The sequence below is a fragment of the Chanodichthys erythropterus genome, chromosome 16 (assembly GCF_024489055.1).
Source record: "Chanodichthys erythropterus isolate Z2021 chromosome 16, ASM2448905v1, whole genome shotgun sequence".
Classification (NCBI taxonomy): Eukaryota; Metazoa; Chordata; class Actinopteri; order Cypriniformes; family Xenocyprididae; genus Chanodichthys; species Chanodichthys erythropterus.
This window is the reverse complement of record NC_090236.1, coordinates 29,786,799-29,812,277: the sequence shown is the minus strand read 5'-3', so window position 1 is coordinate 29,812,277 and position 25,479 is coordinate 29,786,799. Positions and strand designations below refer to the sequence as shown.

Below are 25,479 nucleotides of genomic sequence, written 5' to 3'. Positions count from 1 at the left end.
ACATGAATTTCTGGATACGCCACCATCTTCAAAGCATGGCCCTGTCCCAAATGGCACACTTCATGTGCACTTGCGGTCTTGTGAACTTACAATGGCTGCCGCATACGCATGTCCATATGTTGTCCCGTTTGTCCTTTTACATTTCAGAAGGGTGTTTGAGAGCGTCCACTTTGTGGATGATATGCATTCTCGATGCGCATTTTTGCCGAGCCCGCACTAAAGTAAGCTCCGCAGCAGACGTCTGCCCGACAGTCAAAGCGGCATTATGTCATGAAGGTGTGACTTGGAGGAAGATTGCAAGGGCTTAGGGTTCCATTTGGGACAGGGCTGAAGAGGAACAGGGAAGAGTCCTTTACAATCTGTCATAAGATGAAGGCAGTCTTGTCATTTAAAGTCACAAAATCATCCATTCGTTTTGCTCCTTTGTCAAGTTTTTTTTTTTTTTTCTGCTAGTGAACAAAAAACAAAATCACCATCACTTCTCTTATTAACACAAAGTCACCTTACAACAACACTGTCCACACAAAAAAAAAGTCCATCATAAAAGTGAAATTCAGCTTGTGTTGGTAGAAAACAAAAGAAAAAAGACTTCATGTGTGAAGTATCCTTTTTTTGTTCTTCTTTCAAGTTATGTCTCACAACCCAGAGTGAGATCAGACATACAGAGAATATCAATGTCATTGAATGGCAGTCTAGTTGGCAACTCCCGTATCCTTTCCAATGTACATGTCAGCGAGTTTTTTAAACTGCGGCCCCCAGTTAGAGAGGTAATCATATTCATGGTCTCCCTCAGTCACAGAGGACTCCAGAGAGCTCAGTGACTCAGCGATTGATCCATTGCCCTCATAAGCATAAGTGGCTAGAGAGTCATAGGGAGGTGCGAAAGGGTCTGTGTCGTTTTCCTGCAGTCTGCTAATAATGAAGTCTCTGACATCCGCGCACTCCTTCATGGGTGAAGGTCTGTGATAGGGAAACAGCATCTCGGGGATGATGTCGCGCCGCAGCTTGTTGCTTTCGATGACCTCCGGGTGGCGCAGTGTGCCGATGTCAAAGGCTTGTGTATCTTCCTCACCACCCCCTTCGTCGTTGTAGCTGACTACATTATCCCTGACATCCTCTTTGGAGATGATCAGCGGTTCCTTCCTCCTTTGCTTCTTTAAAGCTGAGAACATCACCACAATCACTGGAAAAGAGTGAATAGATATGCTTTGGTTAGTGTTATTATTGTTAAAGTTGGCATCTTTTTTTCTAAATGCATGTTATTGATCTTATTGTGAAAGGTTCATTATTATTACTATTATTATTATTTTTAATTTGTCAGTTTTAGCCATAACTGGAATGTCTGGAAATTAGAGACTTTTCTCTGGTGACGTATGCGGGACTTTACCATTTAGTATGTTTAAACCCTGCAAGCTCAATCGACTGCAAGCTTGCATTCAATCTGTGTCTATCCTATAAACAACCAATCAATACTTAGATGTACGTCACAATACAGAAAAAAAGATCTGTCACTACTTCCGTTCAGTGTTGAGGTACTGTATTGCAAGTAACGTGACTTTTGTAATCAGATTACTTTTTTCAAGTAACGAGTAAAGTAACGCATAACGCAAGTAACACACAAATATCTAAGTTACTTTTCTAAATAAGTAATGCAAGTTACTTTGTTATTGACTGACACCTCTCCTGTCCCCATGTTGAAAGAAACCGCGAGTAAGGTTAAAGTCTCTTTAAGACAAGTCATTTCACTCGGCGGCCATCTTTGAAACGCCTCTCGCGCATCCTGGGCATCATGCAATCTCTTTGAATGGGGAAACATTAAACGCTCAAATCATGACAAAAAAAAACTGTATTTTTCAGGCTGGATCAAGCTAATGCGCATGCGCAGACCTAAATGAGCGTCTCTTCGGAGGCGCGCGTCTGACTGTTTCTATAGAAACCGGTGATTCTAACGGCGGCTAAAGTGACGCAAAGACTTTACCAGTCGGCGATTGGCTCTTATTTAGAAGGCGGGACTTATTCTGCCATATTGCACATTACACTTTCTCCCATTCAAAACAATACGAGTGACACGTCTTGTGTTATTCTATAGTCTTTGGTAAGGTGCAACCGCGAGGCGTTGTGTGCAGTGTGTAAACATGATGGTTATTGTAATTCTAGACTAGGGGTATCCAATCCTGCTCCATGTGGGCCAACATTCAGCAAATTTTAGCTCCAACCAGCTCCAACACACTTACCTGGAAGTTTCTGGTAATCTCGAAGACCTTGATTGGCTGATTCAGATATTTAATTAGGGTTAGAGCTAAACACTGCAGGACAGTATCCCTCCAGGAACAGGTTTGGATACCCCTGTTCTAGACTAAATGTGACTTGCACAAAAAAGTGATTCAGTATTCTTCAAAATGAATAAAACAGTGAAATGCAAACTCAGAATATTACACAAACCTGCGATAATTAAATGTGTTTAATACAAATAAACCTTATGTATTTAATCTCACTTTATTAAAGGTGGGTTAAGCCATATTTCAAAAAAACTGTTTGGAAGAGGAGACAGAACGAGCAAAAGGGAGATTTGAAGAAAGACTGCAGAAAGAGAGATGAGACAATACAAAGGATCTCAAAAGAATATCACTGGAATGCAGGTTTATTCCGCTTCACACGTGAGAAACACTGGGTGTCATTGATTGTTGCTGTTGGCGACTAACAATTGACTCTTGTTTGTATTTACTGTTGTGTACTGTACGTACACTTTTGTGCTTCCTTGTTGTTCTTTCATCATCTGCGCTTTATTTTTCTTGAAGCATTTTTTTTTTTTGCACACTCAAGCATTGCGTGTGTAACAGTGGCCAGCTAGTGAGAGTTGTGCAGGTAAACCACTGCACACTGACGACTCTTAGAGAATGCTGTGTTTAGCGTCATTGTTAGTGCACTCGCCTCGCCTGCCAGCAGCGGTCAGGGTTCGACTGACTCGGAGAAGGGTAGTTAGGACTGAATGGTGAGTTTTGGAGGCGGAGCAATGAAGAGAGGGGTTGGTTTGTTTGGGTTGATTTCAAATATCAACAATGTCCAACAGCATTTTTGAAATATGGCTTACCCCACCTTTAACCAGAGTCTTTGCTGCTTTCTTATGATGAAGTAGAGTGTTGAACTTTCTTCTCCTGCATCCTATTCTTCTGCAATTCAGAATGGCAGCACAGCTGAATGGTTTATTTGAGCTGCGCCCTCTACTGTACAGGTGTGAATTTGCATTTCCTTCAGCCTAAGTCTTATGCGTTTCATTTTTGGTGTCAAAAATCACCACTAGAGTGAAATAATACTAGACTTTGCTGTGTATTTTAAGCATTTTTAAATGATACCAGTTGGCGCATTATCTTTGGCAGCCCTAAAATACTAAAACCAAAATAATAAAATACAAAAAATTAAATAAAAACTAAATAAACTGAAACTAAAAAACTTAAAAAGCAAATAGAAAAAAATAAAATAAACTATAATAAGGTTGCAATGGGTTGCGATGTGAATGAAAAATAAAATCTAGGACTTTGCTAAGCAGGATACAGTTCGGTCAGTGGGTATAAACTCACTAAGCAGGATAAGCATGCAGAGAAGTATCGCCACTAGCGCCCCAGTGCTGAGGCCAGCAGAGAGCAGCAATGCATCGACACTGCAGGAACGCATGTTCCCGGTGGCGTCACAGCTGCACACACGGATGGTCAACGTGCTGGTGCTGCTCTGGATGGGGTAGTCGCTGTCGGAGATAACTACTGGCAGATAGTAGACACTCATTTCACGCCTGTTAAATCCACTTCTTCTGGTCAGGATTCTGGCTGTGTTATCTTTGGGAGAGGTGGGGGTTAAGAGAACATTCAAACAGTCAGAGCTGAAGATATTATCTCATGCTGAGTCAAACAACAGAAAAAATAAAGCTGTTTTTGTTAGTGCCAAAATAGAAAAAAAAAGATTGAACATGCATTTTCCATAAGCTTCAAGATTTAAATGTCAAAGGAAAGATTTATTCACCTTCATTATCAAAGATGGTGAAGTTTGGATTCAACAAACTCAAGCTGAATACAAATTTGTGACCCACAAGAGGATCGTCTGTGTCGATGGCGCTGATAGTCTGTATAAGCTGGAATAGTAGACACATTTTTGAATATGCAGAATAATATGTTCTGTTTCCAACCATTTTTTTTTATATATAGATAGAACATTAATAATTTTATGAAGCATTCATAGACATACAGTCAAAAGCACATATAAAGTATAAGTACCTGCCCAGCTTTGACATTCTCACACACAAATGTCTCATAAATCATGGCAAACTCTGGCGCATTGTCATTCACATCCAAAACTTTTATCAAGACAGGAACACGGCTTCTTTGATGAGGGTTATCTGGTGGGAGTATCACAGTGTAAAATAGCCAGGAAAGATATTTTCATTCTCATACTTATTTAGGTTTAAAGAAATAGCTTTTCCTGACACATTATACGCACACACACACACACACATACATTTTATATATATATATATATGATGTGTCACCAGGCAAAGCTATTTCTTTATGCATGTATTTACTTACTCATCTCACTGGCCAGGACTGAGATGTTGTGCCACTTTGACACTTCCCTGTCAAGAGACTTAAGAATTGTGATGGATCCATTCTTGGAGTCGATGTGGTAGAGTCTCTCTGGGTCTGTGTGGTGATCTATTGCATATCTATGAGCAGGTTAAAGAAAGAAATAAAAATAAGTTGAATAGTCAATGACATTCCCTGCAGTCTGACGAAGGGGTGGCATTGCATAGCTGTATATAAATAAGCAAAAATATGTTTCATTTTATAGCACTGTCCACTATGAAAAACCATAGAGTATATTAATAAATAAATAAATAAATACATAACATAACATAACTGCCACTTTATTTCTCATTATTGCAACTTTATATCTCATAATTGAATCTTAATTTTCTGTAATTCTTCAAATTTGTATAAACTGACTATCATATGACTTTATATTTCACAATTTCCACCTCATTTCTAAGCTTTTATTTCTCATAATGGAGATTTCCAAAAAAAAATGTGACTTTGTATCTCACAATTTGATTTTTTTTTTTTTTTATTGTAAACTTTCTCATAATTGTGTTTTCTATGGAAGCTTGTTTCCGCCATGAAATAAAAAAATAAAAAAAGGTAATTGCAACTTTTAAATTTCACAATTCTGACTTTTTTTCAGAATTGTGTGATATAAAATCAGAACTGCAAGATATAAAGTCAGAATTGTGTGAAATAAACTCGCCATTGCAAGAAAAAAATTGTGAAGTTTATATCTTGCAATTCTGACCTTTTTTTCTCAGAATTGTGAGATATCTCGCAATTGCAATTGCATTGTTATAATGTCCAATTGTGAGGGAAAAAAGACTGCCGTTTTTTTCTCAGAATTGCGAGTTTCTATCTCTATAATATCTAATTATATCTTTATAATTCTGACTTTATAACTTGCAATTTCATGTTATAAAGTCAGAATTTCGAGATAAACTCGCAGTTCTGAGAAAAAACGTAGGTATTTTTTTCCCTTGCAATTCTGACTTTATAACTCGCAATTGTGAGTTTAAATCTCACAATTCTGAGAAAAAAGTCAGAATTGTGAGAAAAAAAGCCGCGATTACTTTTTTTTTAAATTTTTTATTTAGTGACGGAAATAAGCTTCCACAGTTTTCACTGGGGTAAATTCACCAAACAGTTGCACCCCATTTTTTTGCTGTATATTTCAGTGCAAAAAACTGCATCTCATTTGCTAACCAGCCAAAATCCAGTCCCACCATGCGCTATCTGCATATATAATACTGTGACATGTATTTAAATTGTCATTCGTTTCACTGCACACAAATCATCTCTCTGTAAATTAGATTTATTACAGATTGTGCCTTATACACCAAAAGTCAGCATTATTGTTGTTTGTGTACATTTTCTAGACATCATGGCAGCAGTAATTCATCAAATGATAATCAAATGAAGAAGAAGAAGAGTGTAAACTTGGCATATGTCCAAACGCACTGTTTGGATATATATTTTTTGCAGTCGAGTGCATTTTTGTCATTTTAAAGAGTCAATTCAGGCACTGGAGCAATGCAGCCCTAGTGAAGTATGTCAGATGCTGGTAATGTGCTGTATCTTCCACAACCTAGAGCAGAATCAGCATGCAAGACTGGGAATTGCAGTATGCAAATTACGTTCAACAGATTTGTTTGGGGTGTGTTTGTGCCGTTATCTGATTTGCATGATTTTTTTAACGATTCAGATGTGGTGCAGACTGTGTGTGCAAATAAACTACTGCCAGCAGGTGCAAATCTTTTTAGTGAATTCCCTGCAGTAAGTGTTAAATTATTAAATATTTCAAGTGCTCACTGGATTGGGTAATCTGTGGCATCGGGGTCCCAGGCTGTAATGGTTCCAATTGCTGTTCCTTTTGGTGTGTCCTCATTGACCTCAAAGACATACTGAGGCCTGCTGAAGATCGGAGGCTCATCCACATCTTTAGCTGTGACCTTGACGATGGCTGTGTCTGAGAATGGGCCCAGATGAAAGAAGTTGGGGTCCTGGTGTGTGTTAGTCACCTCCACTTTCACAGTGTACACGCGCTTGCTTTCATAGTCCATTTTCTGGATGAAGAACAAGAAGAGTGGTTGTACATATTTTCACAGCATTATAAGTTATAACACTCATAAATACTGATACAGGGTTTTACCTTTTTGACAACGATAACACCCTCTTGGGATATCTCATCTGTAATTATATCGAGATATTCTTTGCCGTCTCCATCTACAATTCTGTATTTCATTTCAGCATTTTCTCCCTCGTCACCATCATTGGCTTTTATTCGACCCACAGTTGCTCCGATTTCTGCTGATTCATAAGTGCTTAGGTGGTAAGAACCTTAAAAAGTAAAGAGGTTGCATTATTTTCAACAATATGCAGTATTTTTTGCCCATTTTAATCTTAATTCTAAGGGTTTCATGGCTTTTAAAGTCAACATTCACTTTATATAATTACTTAATACATTTGATGCATGTATTAGACAAAAGACAAAAATGATCCTCATTATATTTTAATGAAATTCTAGTAAATTCTAAAACTTGTTTTTCCTCTAAAATCTATTTAATGTACAATTTTTACAATCAGTCCCACCCGTTAAATACGCTATCTTACTTGGAAATATGTCAGAAATACAATTCACAGTTCAAGAAGTATGATACTTCAAACAGTAGATGGGTTGCAATTGACTTTGACTTTAAAAGCACTTATAAATTAGTGACATCTTACTGTAAGCAAAACGTGGCGGGCTGTCATTAACATCTGTAAGGGTAACGTTGACCATGGTGGTTCCAGACAGACCACCCATCTGCCCTGCCATGTCTTTGGCTTGAATAACCACCTGATACTCCTTCCGAACTTCACGGTCCATATTGGAAAGGGCTATTCTGACAATTCCTGCACAGAAAAAACACTGATTAAGCATCAGGCATAGGCATAAGGCCTATCAGGCATATATATAATATGTATATATGTGTGTGTGTGTGTTTATATATTCATCTCAGCAAAAGCAATAATACAAGCCTAGCATAGTAATTTGTTCCTTTTCAAAGTTTTACATTAATATTACATTAATATTAATCTATTTTTTTTTTTTTTAAGTATACTTTTATACAGCAAGGACACAACAAATTGGACAAAAGTGATAGTAAATACATTTATAATTTTCTATTTCAAATACATTCTGTTCTTTTGAACTTTCTATTCATCAAAAGAATCCTGAAAAAAAGTATGTATTCGGTTTCCAGAAAAAAAATAACTGTTTTCAACACTGAAAAAATCTAAGCAAATGTAAATGCTTATTCATTTTTATCTATTCATTTTTTATAGTTTAATGCAGGACAGCTATTTTTGCAGTCCCACATAAATTACTGCATAATAAAAAATAATTTTATACTTCCATTTTTCATTTTATATAATAATATATTTATTAATTTGATTTATAGCTCTACTTTTTTTTAAAGGGCCATTATTTTCTGTCCCTGCTTAGGCTTGCGATTATACCTTCATCTTAATATGTTGCATCCCTAACCTTTATATTGCTACATTTATCAAGCTTGCATTCTTCTCAGCAAAAGCAATAATACAAGCCTAGCATAGTAATTTGTTCCATTTCAAAGTTTTATTCCATATTGTGTAAAGCAAATATTCTAGTAGTAGCTGGATCTGTTAAGCAGGCACAGCGGTGTGTGATCTTCATGCTTCAGACATTCCACATAAAAAGTCACATCCCCACCTAACCTTGTCAGATGGCCTCAGGCATACATCATAGTAGTTTGTCAGCAGACAGTATGTTTTCAACAAGATGTTTGGAGGTCTCACCTGTCTCAGGATCCACAGAGAAGTAAGGCTGCCCTTGCAGGATACTGTACACGAGTTTAGCACTGTTTCCATATGTGGCATCATCTGCATCAGTGGCATTGACTTCTATTACAAAAGTACCTAAAAATAAGAAAAAAACATTAATGAGTTTTGAGAATGGAGAATGGATTCTCTTTTATGCTGACACATACTGTACACACACACACAAAAACATCAACAATGTTGTAAAATGTAATCAGAATCAGTGACTTCACTAGTATGAACTCTATTATTTTGCATCAAATTATTCTAAAACCTAAATACGTTAACTTTATTGACATACTGCACGCAAATATTTATTTCTTCTTATAGGAGTTTTAGGATAAACATCTGAGACAAGTTAATATTTCAATCAAGCATAATTGAGAACATAACTGAGTCTGCAGAACTATGAAAGACCAACCTCTGAGCAATAAAATATTCCTTTGGGTTGCAGTGGAGAAGATACAGTCACTTTAATATTAAGATTAAAGCAATGAAGGATTGTGTAGGGAAGGATTGTGTTTGGCAATATATTTATATAAGATTAAATTTCTCAAATATGAAGGACCAAGCTCACAAAAAAATTTGGTACAGTCATGAAAAGAAATAGTGGTCGTTGTTTTGTTTTCAGAACTGAATTATTAGCATTCATTATGGTTCAATACAGTGCCTCTTCACCACCATTCCTTAAATTAGAAAACACAGATGGAATTGGTTTTGTCCTAGGGTTGTGTGTCAGAGGGTAATGAGCGCTTCATAATGTGATGGCACTTTCACTTTGATTGAGGGCAATAATTTCATAAATACATTGTACAGTCCCTTATATTAGATTCCAGCTGAACATGAGAGCCCATATCAGAGAAGGAAGAACATCATTAGATTTTCTTTGGGGAGACGATACCAAACAGACTGCTTCACTGCTTGACGACTGACTTGATTGGAAACGGGATAACCAGAGGTTATTATGATATTACTGAGAAGCAGCATGAATCTTCTGAATATTCATGCGCTGTGAATATGTATGGTGCAGTGTCACTGCTAGCACAGAGCCACTGATTGTGTGAGACAGTGGTGATAGATGATGTGCGAATGGGAATTAGATGTAAATAGAAAATGCGATAAGATGAGCAAATAGAATCTCTTCCATCAGACACTACATCAGGACTCAAGAGAGGCAGTGCCTTGCAGTCATTGCTTTTAGTGTTTACATATATTTGCATTTTACTACCTGCAGTACGTATAAATCAACTGTACATTCCTAGAAAACTGCTACTTTTAGGTAACATGGTTATTTCTGATTATTAACAGAACCGTGGTACTAGTTTCATTTATACATATTTTTTATTAAGTATGTGCAGCAAACACCAAGTAATGTATAGAAACTTCATTGGTTTGAGTAGGACAAACTTAAATTAAACAAATTAGTTCAGTTAAATGAACTGTTATGAGTATTTAGAACTTTCACAGCACTGAAATATTTCAAGTAAACTGAACTGTTTCATTGTTTTGAGTTGTATGAACTAATTTCTTTTAATTTAGAGAACTTAAGAACTTAAGTTTCACTGAAACTGGGCTGGGATTTCTATTTCCCAGCATGCTTTGCCCATGGCACTCAAAAGGGAGAGTAAATGCTAAAATGAAGTGTAATAAAATGTATGAGGGTTTATATATAACCATTGCTTTCTCAAGACCAATTCGTACATATTTTACGAGGTGGCAAATTCGTACGAATTCGTATGCCCTCACTCGTACGAATTCATACAATTTGTCCAAACCCCAGTGACAGTTATGTTTAGGGGCAGGGTTAGGGGTAGGTCATTTGTATAAATTCATAAGAATTTGGCAACTCATAAAGTACGTACGATTTAGCAAAAAACTTACTAATTCGTACGAGTGAGGTTGAACAAATTCGTACAAATTAGCACGACCTCACTCGTACGAATTAGCCACCTTGTAAAATATGTACGAATTGCCGTGAGATCGGGTTGAAATGACTCCTTTGATTTGCAAGAACTCAAACAAAAAAGTTAATTAACTAAATCTTTTATGTTAAAATGCTATCAAAACGTAACTCAGTACTTCAAGTTACTTAAAATTGAGAACATCATAACTCTTGAGAACATCATAACTGATTACCTCAAATTTTTTTGAGTTAGCCCAACTTATTCGGGTTTACAGTGCATTTATTTATGTCTTTTTTATTTTTTAAATTCAGGTGTACACAAAAATAAAATGAAATAAATCATGAACAAAATCTTGAGTAACTGTGGGTCAACATTATATAGACTTAAACCCAAGCCAACAACAAAATAAAACAAAATGTAATGAAAGTCTAGCTCACTTGTTTAAATGCCACACTCCATAACAGTACATGCTTCAAAGGCTTGTCAAATGAAGAAGAAAAAAACCCTCTAAAAACCAATAGCACTGAGCCATCCTTGACCTTAAAAACACTGCAGTGACAGGAATATCACACCCTGGTGCAGTATTCCAGCATGACAGTAAATGCACTTCAAATAACAACAACGGGAGAAAAAGTAATTTTCATTCACTCACCGACGTCTGACATTTCAGGTACGCTGGCAGTGTAGACAGCCCTGGTAAATTTGGGCTCATTGTCATTGATGTCATGTATCTTGACAATGAATTCAGTGGCAGGCTCCAAAGGGAGGCCAGTGATCTTGTTGAAAGCCTGGGCCTGCAATGTGTAAGAGGCCTTTTCCTCTCTGTCCAGTCTCTGTGTAGCATGTAAATCCCCAGACTTCTCATCGATACGAAAAACTGTGCCTGCTCCTTCCCCAGAGAGAACGTATCTGGCAGTTCCATCCCCTTTGTCTTTGTCTGAGCGAAGCTGCATGGAAAGAAAGCAGACATTTTGATATTTTGCACATGAGTTGTGGATATTTTTAAATCAAACACTCTAATGACCACAGTAGAGTAGCATGAAGTCCTTCCTTCAGCAAAATGTCAATATGATATGCTACCATGTTTTATTAACCAGTGGATTTCAGCTAGTCTTGTTTTCAATCATGGTTAGCAGCTTAGAAGAAGAATCTTTTGGAGGGAAAGCTCTCTAGGGACAATAGAAACTCATAAAAGCCACAGAGTCTTAAAAGTACAAGTCTTCAGAACATATTCCATTAAATACTAATGAAGCTTTTAGTCCGTTTTTACCACTGTGTTTTTATTGCATTTCCATTTGAATTTCTAAAAGTATGAAATGTTCCTAGGCCTTTTAGTACATGAATGATTTCCATGACTTTTCACTTTAGTAGTAATCAGAATTGTAATTATTGCCATCTTTGTCCACATTGTCATCCTGCCACTTCGAATAAACTCATATAACTGGATCTCATCACTGTCCTCTTTATAGTATTACATTAAAATTAATTGTGTTGTTAGAAAACAAATCAATAATGAATTTTTTTTATCAATAATAAAAAAAAAAAAAAAATTCTTTTAAAAGTTTTAATTTCTGTTTTATTCTGTTAATATTTGATTTGATGTGATAATAATGACACTTTATTTGCGAAAAAAACTATTATTTTTTTTGTTGTTGTTGTTAATTATTACATTTGTTATTAAAAGTTTAAAAGTCTTGGTTTTATAGCAAGTCTAAAATAGAACATTTTAATTTCGACACTCTTAAATGTTAGGTAAAAGTCATTAAAAAGAGAAAGTCTTTTTAATGAAAGTCTGAAAGTCTTTTTTCTTTTTCTTCTTCTTCTTTATAATCTTATGGGGACAGAAAGTTCCCCTAATTGAAGGATCACCCTGATAGATCCCACTAGTTGGGTCATTCAGTTCCACTTAAATGAGTTTATTTCCCCTAAAGCTGTTCAACTGTCACCGCCTGACGCTTAATTAAATTTTAACCAGTGGGATGAGACTATACAGGTTCTAACAGGCTTCAGTGAATTTTTAATAAAATCAAATAAGCAGTTGTTTCATGTGTTTATGAGTGCAGATGCAGGTCCAGCATCTGGCCAGAGTCATGGCCATTTAATGCATTTATCCTGGGCTCTAAAGGCTGATTTTAGAAAGAGCCAGTGGTCTGATTCCACCAGCTGACCCCTCAAACACACTCAGCAGGATCTCATAACAAACACTTTATATCATCCACACTAACTGATAGAGAGTTCAAATGAAAGACACAGGAAAACAACACAAAGTGAAATGTTGCTAAACAGCTTTTTATTCACTCTAACATAAAAGCTGTTCGAATTCACAGGGTCCCTTAATAGTGTTCACTACATACACGCTCCCTACACTCATACTCCCCTCAATTAAGAAAGAAATGTCAATTGCAGTACATTTCTGTATTAAACAATGCATTAATAAATATATTAATTTGTTCATATTACTTCTAGACCTTTATGAATCTTTTGTTTTGATTCACTTTGTTTCTATGCCTCGAGTACGTACCAGACTGACCAAGTCACGTGAACTATTTAGTACGGTTTTAAGCTACAAAATTAATAAAAAATACTACATATTACATATATTATTAGATTAGATAGATATTATTAGATAAAACACTTGCTATTTATTTGTAGAATGTCATGATGTTTTTGTTGCATTTATCCTCAGCGTGCGAAGCTTCATACATTGAGTGGTATTTTACATGTCGCGTACTGTCAGATGAGTCAAACACCTCTGTCCCCTGATTGCAGTCAGAAGTTGGTTAAGTTAGCGTTTTGCATTTAAACAGCAAACTAATCAATAGGAAAGTCAAGTAGTCTCAGCAGTCAGTAGCTATCATGTTCTGGTATTGAATTGTGACTGTAACCTATATATAATTGGCAATTTCCTGAATACAATCATTTTGGACCCTTGACTCCTTTACGCTGCTGTAACTGGTTGGTAAACTCTCTCTTCAATTCCATGGCAAGAGATATATCAATATGCATTTGTTCCCGTTTGTACTTTGGAGTGTTTATATGCTTCCTCCAAATGGATTCAGAGCTCAATTTTCTCCTTGCAGCCAAAAACAGTAATTTCGCTATCAAGTCCACTTATGGTGCGTTCATTCAAGTCATGTCGAAAAGATCGTATTTTTTCGAGTTGAACGCACATTTTCTGAATTCATTGCAGTGTGTAAATTCTAGCGGCATCTAGCGGTGAGGTTGCGAATTGCAAACAGCGACTCAGCACCTTGCTCACACCTCCGTTTCAGAGCACATTTAGAGGCTACGGTGGCCAACACAAAGACAAAAATGTCGTTGTCTGAGACAGCAGACACCAGGCAAGCAATGACGTTTCTTCTTACTTCTAACAAAGTACTTCTTACTTCTAATAAACCAGACGACTACTACTTCTTCTTCTTCGCGCGTATTCAACATTGTGACAATGCAAGCTGCATCTAAAAACACCAATGAACATAAAGATGTGCTCTGTAGAGCAGTTTGTCCATTTAGGGTTGCTGTAGAAAGTAACATGCTGCGCAAAATAAGGGGGGACCCGCGGTGTATGTAGATAGAAATGGTTCATTCTAAGGTAATAAATACACAACGGTGCATTATGTAAGGTCTTTATACACCAGTCAAAACATAGTTATTTATATTATACTGCATTTCTGTCAATAGATCCTCCTAAATTTGACACATTTCACCTTTAAGCCCCGATCTTTACGAGTTGTGGGCGTGTCAGTGAGGAAAAATGGCGTAAAACCAAACAAAATATAATAGCATTGTAATATGTAACGATAAAGTTTACAAATTCTTTGTTCTTCGTTTTTTAGAAGTACATTTCAAAAACCTTGCTGTATTTTTGTGTAGTTAATGAAGAGAAGGAACACTGCCATCTTGCTCTGACGAAAGTGACTTGAACGCACCTGACATCGTAAACACAACTTCCCACCTGGTAAATACGAACTTCACCAGGAGGACTTGAACGCATCGTTAGTCCAAGTCAACGTGCCCAAAGTTTAGTAGATGCGTTCCAATTGTGTACATGTATGTGCACAAGTAACCTTTTGACCAAGTTATGCAAATACTCTTTTATGGTGGCATCATTAGTGTGTGCTAAACAGTATAATTAAATAATAATAATTAAATATTGAAATAAAAACCGTATTCTATGCATTTCCCCCACGCTTGTACGTATACAACAAAGTCAGTGTTTTAATAACAGGGACTGTGCAGCTGAATGTCAGTATGGACCCCTCTTTCATGTTTAATGCGGCATAAATATAGCATGCCTCTGAACTGCGACTTGATGAATTGCAGTCCCTTCCTTCACACAGCCACTGCAGATGGGTTGGAAGTCAATGGGGGGGAATGAAAAAGAGTGAGTGAAATAGCCCATAATTGTTGATTCCTGTCAGGTCTCTGCGGAGCCACTTTGTCCTGGAAATGAGAGCGGTAAAAAACTAAACCCTGGTACAAAGTATTCTGTCTCGAAACGACTCTCTCCCACTCTCATTCGCTTTCTGTCTTTCTGCCTCTGTGAATATTCATGCCTCAGTGAGTGTGTAATTCATATTTGCGCTACTTTATGTTCTTTGATGATGGCATCAAGTTTTTCGAAGTGCCTGCCACACAGCACCGTGTTCAAATCCAGTGTCAAACCATATAAAGCTCAGAAAAACGAAAGAGGAATGCAAAAATCAGGCTTTTGCATCTCCTCCAAGCCCTGTTTTGCTAGACAAGGAGGCTCGTTCGTTCTGAGCTTGTGTTATCGTGGACTCTCACCTTGCCGACATACTGATAGTTACTTCCTGTGTACTCCTCCGACAGGAAGAACTGCCTCCACATCCAGTCTCTTTTGGATCTGTGCAGCACCGTTTTATCTCCATTCATCAGATGGTTCCAGTTGTGAAAGAGATTCCCATCATTCCTCTCTAGCAATATGACTGGAGAGCTCAGGTGCGGAAAGACCAGTGGAAGCAGCCAGAGGAAGTGATTCATTATCATTGCAGCCAATCGATCGTTACGATGACAGCGACTCCTTATGAATAAGCTAAGTAGGGTGGGCAGTGCTGAATTGAAAGCGATGTAGATGGCAACATCAGCAACCCTGACATTGTAGAATCGCCTTTGATCTTCCTTTGATTCCCTATAAAAAATAATCAAAGCAAAAAAGTTACAGTGTGTTGGAGGTCACTGCAGCCCTTGTCAAGATGCAACACTCGTTTCTTCTACTGTAATCCTTTTGTTGTTTGCGGAGTATATCCCACAGGGCCTTCATGCAATATTCTATTCACAGAAGATCAAACATGTAGCCTCACACCAAACCTTGCATATAACATGCCGGTGTAATTAACAGAAATGCTTGCATCGTTAAACATGGCTAAGATGGCATTCTACACCAGGTCTGGGTTAAGGACAGGGCAGACGGTTATCATGGGTTAACCAATAATGTTCTGTTATTTACAAAATAACTACGGGTAAATAAAAATAATAGACTAATGAGCAGTAACAGTATATATATATATGGGTTGGGAATCAAAAAATTTCGATTCCGCTTATTGATTCCTGAACTCAGTTTGGCACTGTTTTCTGTCTAATCCACGAATACTGAATTGAGTTCTCTTTTGCTTCTTCGTGCACTTAAATGGACAAATTCACACAAAATACTTTCAAAATATTCTCGTACAAAGTGAACATAAAGAGTTGAGAAAGAAAACGCATGTGTAACAGTATATTGGATCCGTGCATTTGGTCTTAAAGTGACTGTTAATGTATTTAAAATTATTGTTAATGTATTTCACTGAACAAAATTTTGTGACGTAACTTGTGTTTTCACTATGAAATCAAAATTGACAGTATTTTTTTTTTTTTTTTTTTAGAAGATTGCAGTACTTATTATACTTATTATATTAAGTACATAAGTTCATGTGCCCTCATAATCTCTAATTAAACCTGTCACTCACATGAGATCACAGCAATAGCAAACCACATCGATCCAATCAGTTTCCAATGGACAAAATCAAATCCCGCCCTACATTTTTTTCTGGTTTGAGAAGCCATTTCACTCAAATATATATCACAATAGGGAAGAAAAGTTTATTGCAACTTTCAATATGCCGACTTTAAATGTAAATTAATTATAATATCCTGTCTTGCCAGCAGGTTGTGATTGTATATAGATGAACAGACTGTCCATATTCCTGCATGCCCAACATTAAATGATGAAATTAAAAATTTCCATGAGCTAAAGGGTTAGTTCACCCAAAAATGAAAATTCTGTCATCATTTACTAACCATAATGTCATTCCAATCCAAACCCATAAGACTTTTGTTCATGTTCGAAACTCAAATGAAGACATTTTAATGACATTTGAGAGCGTTCTGTCGCTTTATAGACAGCCTACACAATTGAAACTTTGACGCTTCAAAAAGTTCAGAAAACTAATCAACATGAATTGAGTGGTTTAGTCCAAATTTTCTGAAGAGACTCGATTGCTTTTTATGATGAACAGTTTTATTTTAGGCTTTTATTCACATATAAAAATTGATCAGTGAACATAAACTGAAGCTCAACCGAACCTGAATGACACATGAGAACAAACCTCTTCTGGAAGCTCAAACATGCTGCGTAACCAGTGAGGTTCATTTTCGTTATGAACTTTTTGACACGTCAAAGTTTCAATTGCGTAGCTGTCTATGGAGGGACAGAAAGCTTTAAGATTTCATCAAAAAGATCTTAATTTGCTTTCCAAAGATCAACGAAAGTCTTACAGGTTTGGAACGACTTGAGGGTGAGTAATTAATGGCAGAATTTTCATTTTTGGGTGAACTAACCCTTTAATAAAAATGCCAAAAAATAATGAGGCTATAATGGGAAACTAAAAATGATGGGGAAAAAATGTCATTATGGAAATTGTACCACCCAAACTTTCATGGTGACAGTGACCAATTATTTCCAGCACAACCGCCGACTGGTATTCGGTTGAGACCCGCGGCATCATTATTGATCGAGATAACGTTCACATCTCATGTGGATTTATTTCTGCAGTCACAAACAATGATTAAACAAAGTCTGCAAGTGAATGAAGTAACAACCTTTACAAATTCACAAATTGATTCTTATTCCAATGTCATCTTCTTATTCCCTTGTCTTCTTAATATGTTCCACATCCAAATCGATTTCCAGAGGGAGTACTATAGTACGGGTGTTATAGCTACATCAAAGCCAAAAGAAATAAACATACGTAACGGGATCAATAGCAGACCTTGATTATATGTCACAGAATGACTAGGGTTGGATTCAAATGCTAGTCACACAACCTAAAAGCTCTTGCTCGCTGCTTCAAATAGTGATTGCTGCTGGCAGAGTGGCCTGCCGCTGTGTTTATTCCTGAGCTTTCTGAGTGTTTAAGCATGACAGCCGATGTGAGATACATTCAATTAACTGGGACTAAGTGAAACATTACTCACCTCCTTTTCACCTTTTAGAGAGGGTTTTTTCACTAGCATCTCCTTAAATGTAGCAAACAGAGTTTTAATGTCCTTAAATGTTTGAATGCTTTTCCCGAGAGATATTTAGCGTTGCTATTATTTCTGAACCGCTGTAAGCAAACACATCAGTGTTCAACATGGCCAACAGGCTTCAGTTTAGCTGTCAACTTACACAGCTATACACCAAATAAATAAATAAATATGTGTACAGTATTGATTTGAGTTTATCAGCCTAGCAACAATACAAACACAGCAACAATACAGTAACAGTAACATCCTACAATCAATTATTGAGGCAAGACGGAGCCAGTTGCGTTTGTATTTTAACGAGAGAAAACAAGTCTGTCTTTTGTAGGAATTGCGCTAAAGAGAAATCTTTGAGCCAATGGGATTACTTGGGTTCCTAATTGAGACATGATTTGTCATGATGGGAAATATTTTTAAAAACTGTTTGTGAAAGAGTTATAAGGCATGAACCAGAACCAACCAGCTACAAGGTGAATCACAACATTGCAAACTTTGATTTGAACCAAAAAAAATATTTGAAAATCGGACAAAAAGTCTAGGTAATAGACTATGTTCTTAATGGCTTTAAGGAGGGAAAGAACTACAATCTCATGAAGCACTGTGAACAATATAATAAAAATAAAAATGGATAAATATAAAACTGTTGATTTAAAGATTTTGCTTATAGTGTTATAATGTCTATTGCAATACATACACACACACACATATATATATATATATATATATATATATATATATATATATATATATATATATATACTCAAATATTTAAGTAGCTTGAGAGCGAAGGGAGGCTTCTATTGCGTTATTCGTAGTGCTTCATGGGAGTGGGTGGGTGCTAAAGAGTTTAAGTTTGTGCAAAGACTTTAGGTGTGATTTGCTTTACAGAATCATGAATAATGTAATTTTACAACCAAGAATTACACCATTAAACATGATTATTTAAAAATACGTTAAAACAATGCGGGCTGATGGCTTTAGCATGTAGCTCACAATGGGTCTGACTTTAAAGGTTTATTTTTTAACAAGTTATTGTCAATTCCCCTATATATTCATATTGAAAATGAATGCAATTTTTACTTCTGGAACCAGACTGTTGTAATGTCCTCTGAATGCCTCGATTGACCAATCAGAATCAAGTATTCCAGAGCGCCCACTTCATTTCTGACCTCTACCATTTCAGAAAATTCATCACATTCCAATTTTCTTTGTCTTTGCACAAAATAATTTCAGATCAACTAATTTTCTGTCAATATGAAAGGAATTTTTAATAAAATACCTTTCAGGCGAACATTTTTGCAGAGTGATTGAAATTACATGTCATACTCATCATTCAGCTTGACAACAGGCTATATGGCTGTTTGTGCAAATATCTTTTTCACCGTTTAATATCGTTTATTAAAGTGCTGTGTATTTCCTTGTTAATTCCCCGTCTTGCCCCCGGCTGCCATAAAAACCATTTCTGTTTTGTAACATGTAATCCACTTTGATTATTATTATGATTAAATGCTGCAGTTATAATTTAAACTCTTTCCATGAACCTTATTAGAATATTAATCCTAGATGGGCGCTGCATTATAAGCAGCCTTTGACATCTCATGAATTTTAAGGTATAAGTGGTCAGTGAATTGGCCGGGGAAAGAGAGAGATGGGCATTAGATACACTCTCGGGACGCGCCATATATCTCCTATTAATTAGAGAATTAGCATTAATGCCCGCAGCTTAGAGTCAAGTACATTTAGTCCTTGTATCTAAGCTATCGAGGAACCAATTCTAGGCTCCCTAATGACATATAACACCTTGTTTTTTTTTTTTGTTTTTTTTTTTTTGCCTGAATTCTGATGCTATACAGGTGCATATGCAAATCTAATGCAATTTTTTTTTTTTTTTTTTTTTTATGCCCATGACTGTCCTTGCCATATGTTCAGCAGACTAAATCACCTACATAAATGCATATATTTAAGCGCTTGTAAGAAACATTTACATTTAGAGGGACTGGAGACACTCTTATCCAGCATACTTTAACATTTGACACCAGCAACAAGCCACAGATGCAACAGTTACCACTTGGGGGAGCTCAAGACCTTTTTCTCTCCTCTCTTCCCTGTATGAATCTCCCCATCACTCCATACCTCATCCTGGACGGCTCTCACAGCTGGCCTCTCCCTTGCAATATTAATGCCCTGTCTTCTTTGTTTTGAAACTTTGGTACAGATCAGATATGCACCATGTTGATTGCCTGCCTGGAGGACCGGCTTTGATTTTGCCAGGTTCACAGACTCAAGGCAATCATTTATACCCTGAGTTATTAGACAGAACACTTTCTCTGATTTCGTGTGGCTCTGAGAATCTAATGAATTCAAAAGCAGGAGCTGACGGAGGTCCTGTCTGATTAAAAAAATTATGTGTGTTGTCAGAGAAGGGCAAAAAGGAAGGGAGGGCTGCTCAATACACAGTTGCGGATACTAGAAATGCTCACTCACAATGCTAGAGATTTAACTGTTATGACATTCCCAGTACAATTCAGATGTATTCAGACTAGAAGAACAGCCCTTGACCTCCTAAAATGCCTTTTTTATAGGTCACTTCCTCAGGTCAGGGCGTAAATATTATTACATCCCTGAAAAGAAATACATTGGTTGGATCTTTCACCTCATTATGAGGCAAATTGCCTCGCATTTCGAGGCGGAAAGAAATAGAGGGAGATGATATCAGGAGACAGAAACAGACCTTGAGTAGAAGCATGTGGGGCTTTATCTCATGATTTATCTCTGTGTTGAAAGGCAATTATACATGTGACACTGGCTCAGAGGAAGTGTGCGCTTTAATTTGTGTGAAACAGTCATGCCTTTATGTGTTCGCGTCAGATGTATAAATCATAGTTTGCATATTGGCTTGAGTTCAGAAGCACCAAAACCTTAAAAATCTGATCTAAACTAAACATCTAAAGTCTAACAAGAATGGTTTGCATAGTCAATGTGCAAGGGCGTTTTTAGGTAACAGCATGTACACACAGACAAGAAACAATCCTTATTTGCGATACCACACTCAGAGTGATTTGTCTACAGTCTTACATCTGACTTCCACAGTCACAATTGGTACAAACAATTGAAATGAAAAAGCTGCAAAACACTCATGGCTGTCCACCCCTACATGAACACTTAAAACACAGGTTTAGTGTTACAGCTTTGCCAACATACTCCAGAATCTGCAGCGCTTTCGCTATAACCCCAGGTTAAGGATCACAAACAGAGACAGTGGTGCATGAAAGCAATTTCCCTTTGTCGGCCGTGATATGTTTTATGTCAAGGATCAAACAAGCACGCAGACCTCTAAACACGTGTGCACACCTCCTTGTAAAAAGCGACGGGGCGATTAAACGCATAGGTTAGAAGGAGGATTTTAGAAACTTCAGCTGCAGTGATGACTCCTGTGGGTGGGAAAGTTAAACTAGATGCGGTGGATTGGCTTGAACAATGGCACACTTTGTTTACACATAAGTAAATGTATTATAATTTAATATATTTTATTATTATATATTTATATTCAAATTATATATATAATAAATGTCATTGTTAATACATAAACAAAACAAATATTTACAGCAAACTACAATTACAAATGAATAGATAGATAGATAGATAGATAGCAAATGGAAGGGGCAGATGACTGGCATTTCATGCAAGATTATATGGCATGTAAGATTATATGGCAAATCTATGCCATTATGACAGAGGGCAAAAGTCATTCAAATCTATTAAAAATCTAGTCTATGAAGAGGTTGTTACAATGAAAAAAAAAAATTAATTCCATGCAGATGGAAGTATTCCAAAATATCCTGGTTTAGATCTGAGTTGACTGTTGTCAGTTCCACGGCAACAATTTGGAACTAGTAATAAAATTGCAATGCTTTTTCCAAGCTATTTAGATTAGCTGGTGTTATCTAAAGAGTAAAAAGCGTACGGCTCTTACCTTAACAAAACAGCCTCCTGTGCTCTTATGAGAGCATGTCATCCTCATGGAAGTACGACACTGGCTTCTATGCTTGCCTCTTGGCAGCGCTCAGATTCCAAGACTGACTACAGTTGTGTGTGAGACTCCAGCTGCCTCCCTCTCTCTCTCTCCCTCGCTTACACATAAAGCCCTCTCTCTCTCCAGCTCTATCTTTTCTTTCTTGCTCTGCTGGACAAGGATGCAGTTTGCAGAGGGGAGCAGGCTCTGATTGGCTGCCATTCATAAGATTGTGATTGGGGATGGAGTTGACTGGGGGGGAGGGAGCGAGGGGAGAGAGACCAGTGTTGGCTACAGACCAGGGCATTGAAATGAGGACAGTGGGTTTAACACAGCAGGCATGATGACTTTTAAGAAATAAATCTTTGACTAAAACATTGGTAAAGAGCAGGAACCCGAGGCATATCCGTGACACGCTTAAAACGGCAAATCCTAAATCAGCCTAACAATGTTTTGTAGGGGCAGTTGTTTTCATTGCACGCATAAGCGCAAACATAAGTGTCAGATTTTTCTGCTGAATACATGAATCAGATTACTTAGAATGCAGAAAGGGTAATACATTCAGGGATTTTTTTTATATATATGTGACCCTGGACTACAAAACATGTCACACAGGCATATTTGTAGCAATAACCAACAATATATTGTATGGGTCAAAGTTATCGATTTTTCTTTTATGCCAAAAATCATTATGATATTAAGTAAAGATCATGTTCCATGAAGATATTTTGTACATTTCCTACCGTAAATATATCAATTTATTTTTGTGAGTAGATATGCATTGCTAATGACTTAATTTGGACAACTTTAAAGGCGATTTTCTCAATATTTTGATTTTTTTTTGCACCCTCAGATTCCAGATTTTCACATATTTGTATCTCAGCCAAATATTGTCCGATCCTAACAAACATACATCAATGGAAAGATTATTTATTCAGCTTTCAGATGATGTATAAATCTCAGTTTCCAAACAAACTGACTCTTATGACTTGTTGTGGTTTTGTGGTCCAGGATCCACATATATTCTCAACATTGGTGATAATTTTTCTTGAGCACCAAATCAGCATATTAGAATGATTTCTGAAGGATCATGTGACACTGACTGAAAATCTTTGCTGTCACAGGAATAAATGTAATAAATTACATTTTAAAATATATTAAAGTAGAAAAGTTATTTTAAATTGCAATAATATTTCACAATATTACTGTTTTTACTGTTTTTTTTTTGTTTTTTTTTTATCAAATAAATGCAGCCTTGGTGAGCAGAAGAGACTTTCAAAAACATTGAAAAATTGTACCAACCTCAAACTTTTAAATGGTAGTGTGCAGTTATACAATATACACTGCCCGAAAAAAAAAAATTGCTTGATGCACCTTTTGATGGAAATAACATCACAACATTTATTTCCATCAAGAGGTGCATCAATTTTTGGTCAAGATTTTGTACTAACAATGCAAGAGGTGAGCACTCTGTAAAGTCTACTCCTGCACATCCCAAAGGCTTTCAATGAATTTAAGGTCTGAACTTAGAGGTGCCAGTTCATGTGTAAAAATGATTCTTCATGCTCCCTCCTAAACATTCTTTCACAGTTTGAGCCTGATGAATCTTGGCTTTATCATTCAGAAATATGGCCATGATATGTCTTCCTACATGGTTGTTTAAAGCTGCAAGTTTTGCCTCTTTCTCGCCATCTCTGTTTGGAACCTGCAATTGCAGTTGTTTGCGGAATTATCATCTTTACGTGCATTGTGCCTCGGCATGGCTCCTCAGTGCGGATGAATCTAATGTTTGCTGTCAGTCACCTCACCGGTGTGGATACTGTACTTTGGAATCACAGATTGTAGTCTTGAAGTATGACCAAAGTAAGAATTTTCACTGGAAAATGTCATCTGAACAGCATGTAACATTTCTGCCACTTTTATTCTGACCAACTGAGGAGAAAAAAAAGCATTACAATAAATTGTGCTGCCTATGGTGCTTAAATCTAGCTCAGATCACATCAAACCGTGCAAATTATTACTATTCTTATACTTTGCTCTCAAATTGGTAATGTTAACAACATCAGCATTGCATGACTATGTGTATTTAGTGTGTATTAGCGTTACCTGTAGGTTTCAATTTCTGTACAGTCTAATCTCTAACGTTAATTTGTCATACCATACAATCCGCCATCAAAATGATAAGTTTAATTATTGCAGCTGCTGTGAGAAAAGGCTATAAATGATCTGCCTCATATGCGATATAGCCTACTAGCTGGGATTCATTCTTTATGTAAACAGAGACAAAGAGTGACATGCTCGAATTTCCAGCGAAAACCCACCAGTACCACCCGAATTATAAAACATTATTACAAGCTTACCGTTGTGAATAGGGCTAAGGTAAGGAGATCATTTTGAACACTGGCTGGTTATGTACTTGCTCTTTTAACCAATAAAGTTACAGACAGCAGCTTTAAGAAATGAAAAGCTACACACTTCATCAATAAAAGAACTGTACCCAAACATATAGGATGCTAGAAACATAATAATTACAGAAATAATGATCCAGTCAGACTCTTAAGTATCTTCCTATTTAAATCCAAACAGTGATTTTTTTTTTTCACCCCCCAAACAGAGGGGGGTGCAAAGCCAGATATTATAAACCATATATTATACAAAATCTGAACAGTTGAGCCTGTCGCTCCAACATTATGTGATTTTCCCAGGGAATGCATGAACTGATTAAAAAATGTATACCTTGAATGCAATGTAAGCCGCTTTGAATAAGAGCATCTGCCAAATGCATAAATATAAAATGTCAACTATAATTACAATTATAGTTATTATAATTATATCATTTAGAATTCAATCTGAGCTGTATATTTAACAATGAGGATAATATATAATACTGATATAAAATGTGACATAAAAAATCTGAATGCAAAACTGACAGAATGTTGCATCAAACCATGCGTCTATGTAGATTTTCTCCAACTACATACAGTATAATTCATACAGATCAACATTTCACTTTCTTTGTATAACAAAATTGCTTAAATTTCACATACAAGTCCTTTTATTGTATGTATAGCATGCAGTTTGAGGATAAGTGTCACTGTGGATAAGTGGTGGAGATGAGAGCGCATTGAATACATTCTGACTGTCTCTGAGCTAGAAAGAGCCAAGGTGGGGATGGCAAATAAAGCTTTTCATTTGAGCCCTGCTTTGATGTACTATATGAGGTGGATCAAAGACCACACTGATGTGCCTGTCCTACAGCACAGATGTTGGGAGAAATTTCAGTCAGCGTATTGCGAAAAGAATAAACAAATACGTTTGTAATATGCCACGAGCCAAGATGAATGTTTGTTTTGACTTTTTTAACAGTCTCATCATTTAAAGTTCAAAGTATGCATATTTCAGCTGAACAGAGCTTGTAACAGAATATATATATATCTAATCTGAAAGGTTGAAGATGAGCGATCATAATTAGTTTAATTTGAACTCATTGTTTTTACAATAATCTGTTTGTTTCTGTTTCACTCTATGAGCAGTTTGCAACTCTAAGGATCCTTGTGTGCTCTTGAGGGCTGAAAAACTATAATTGCCACAATCCAGGTGCTTCAAGGATGTT

The 25,479-nt window shown here is 36.7% G+C and overlaps 1 protein-coding gene across 1 annotated transcript; it reads right to left on the bottom strand.

Moving 5' to 3' along the window:
- Positions 1-692: 692 nt before the first annotated feature.
- On the bottom strand, positions 693-15,340 carry cdh10a (cadherin 10, type 2a (T2-cadherin)). Its single transcript, XM_067362097.1, has 11 exons — positions 15,119-15,340; positions 10,983-11,277; positions 8,406-8,525; positions 7,314-7,481; positions 6,739-6,926; positions 6,399-6,652; positions 4,575-4,711; positions 4,266-4,387; positions 4,015-4,123; positions 3,579-3,830; positions 693-1,183 (listed from the first exon to the last, which is right to left on the bottom strand). Exons 1-11 carry the CDS (start codon positions 15,338-15,340, stop codon positions 693-695), a joined length of 2,358 nt encoding a protein of 785 aa, XP_067218198.1.
- Positions 15,341-25,479: the final 10,139 nt, after the last annotated feature.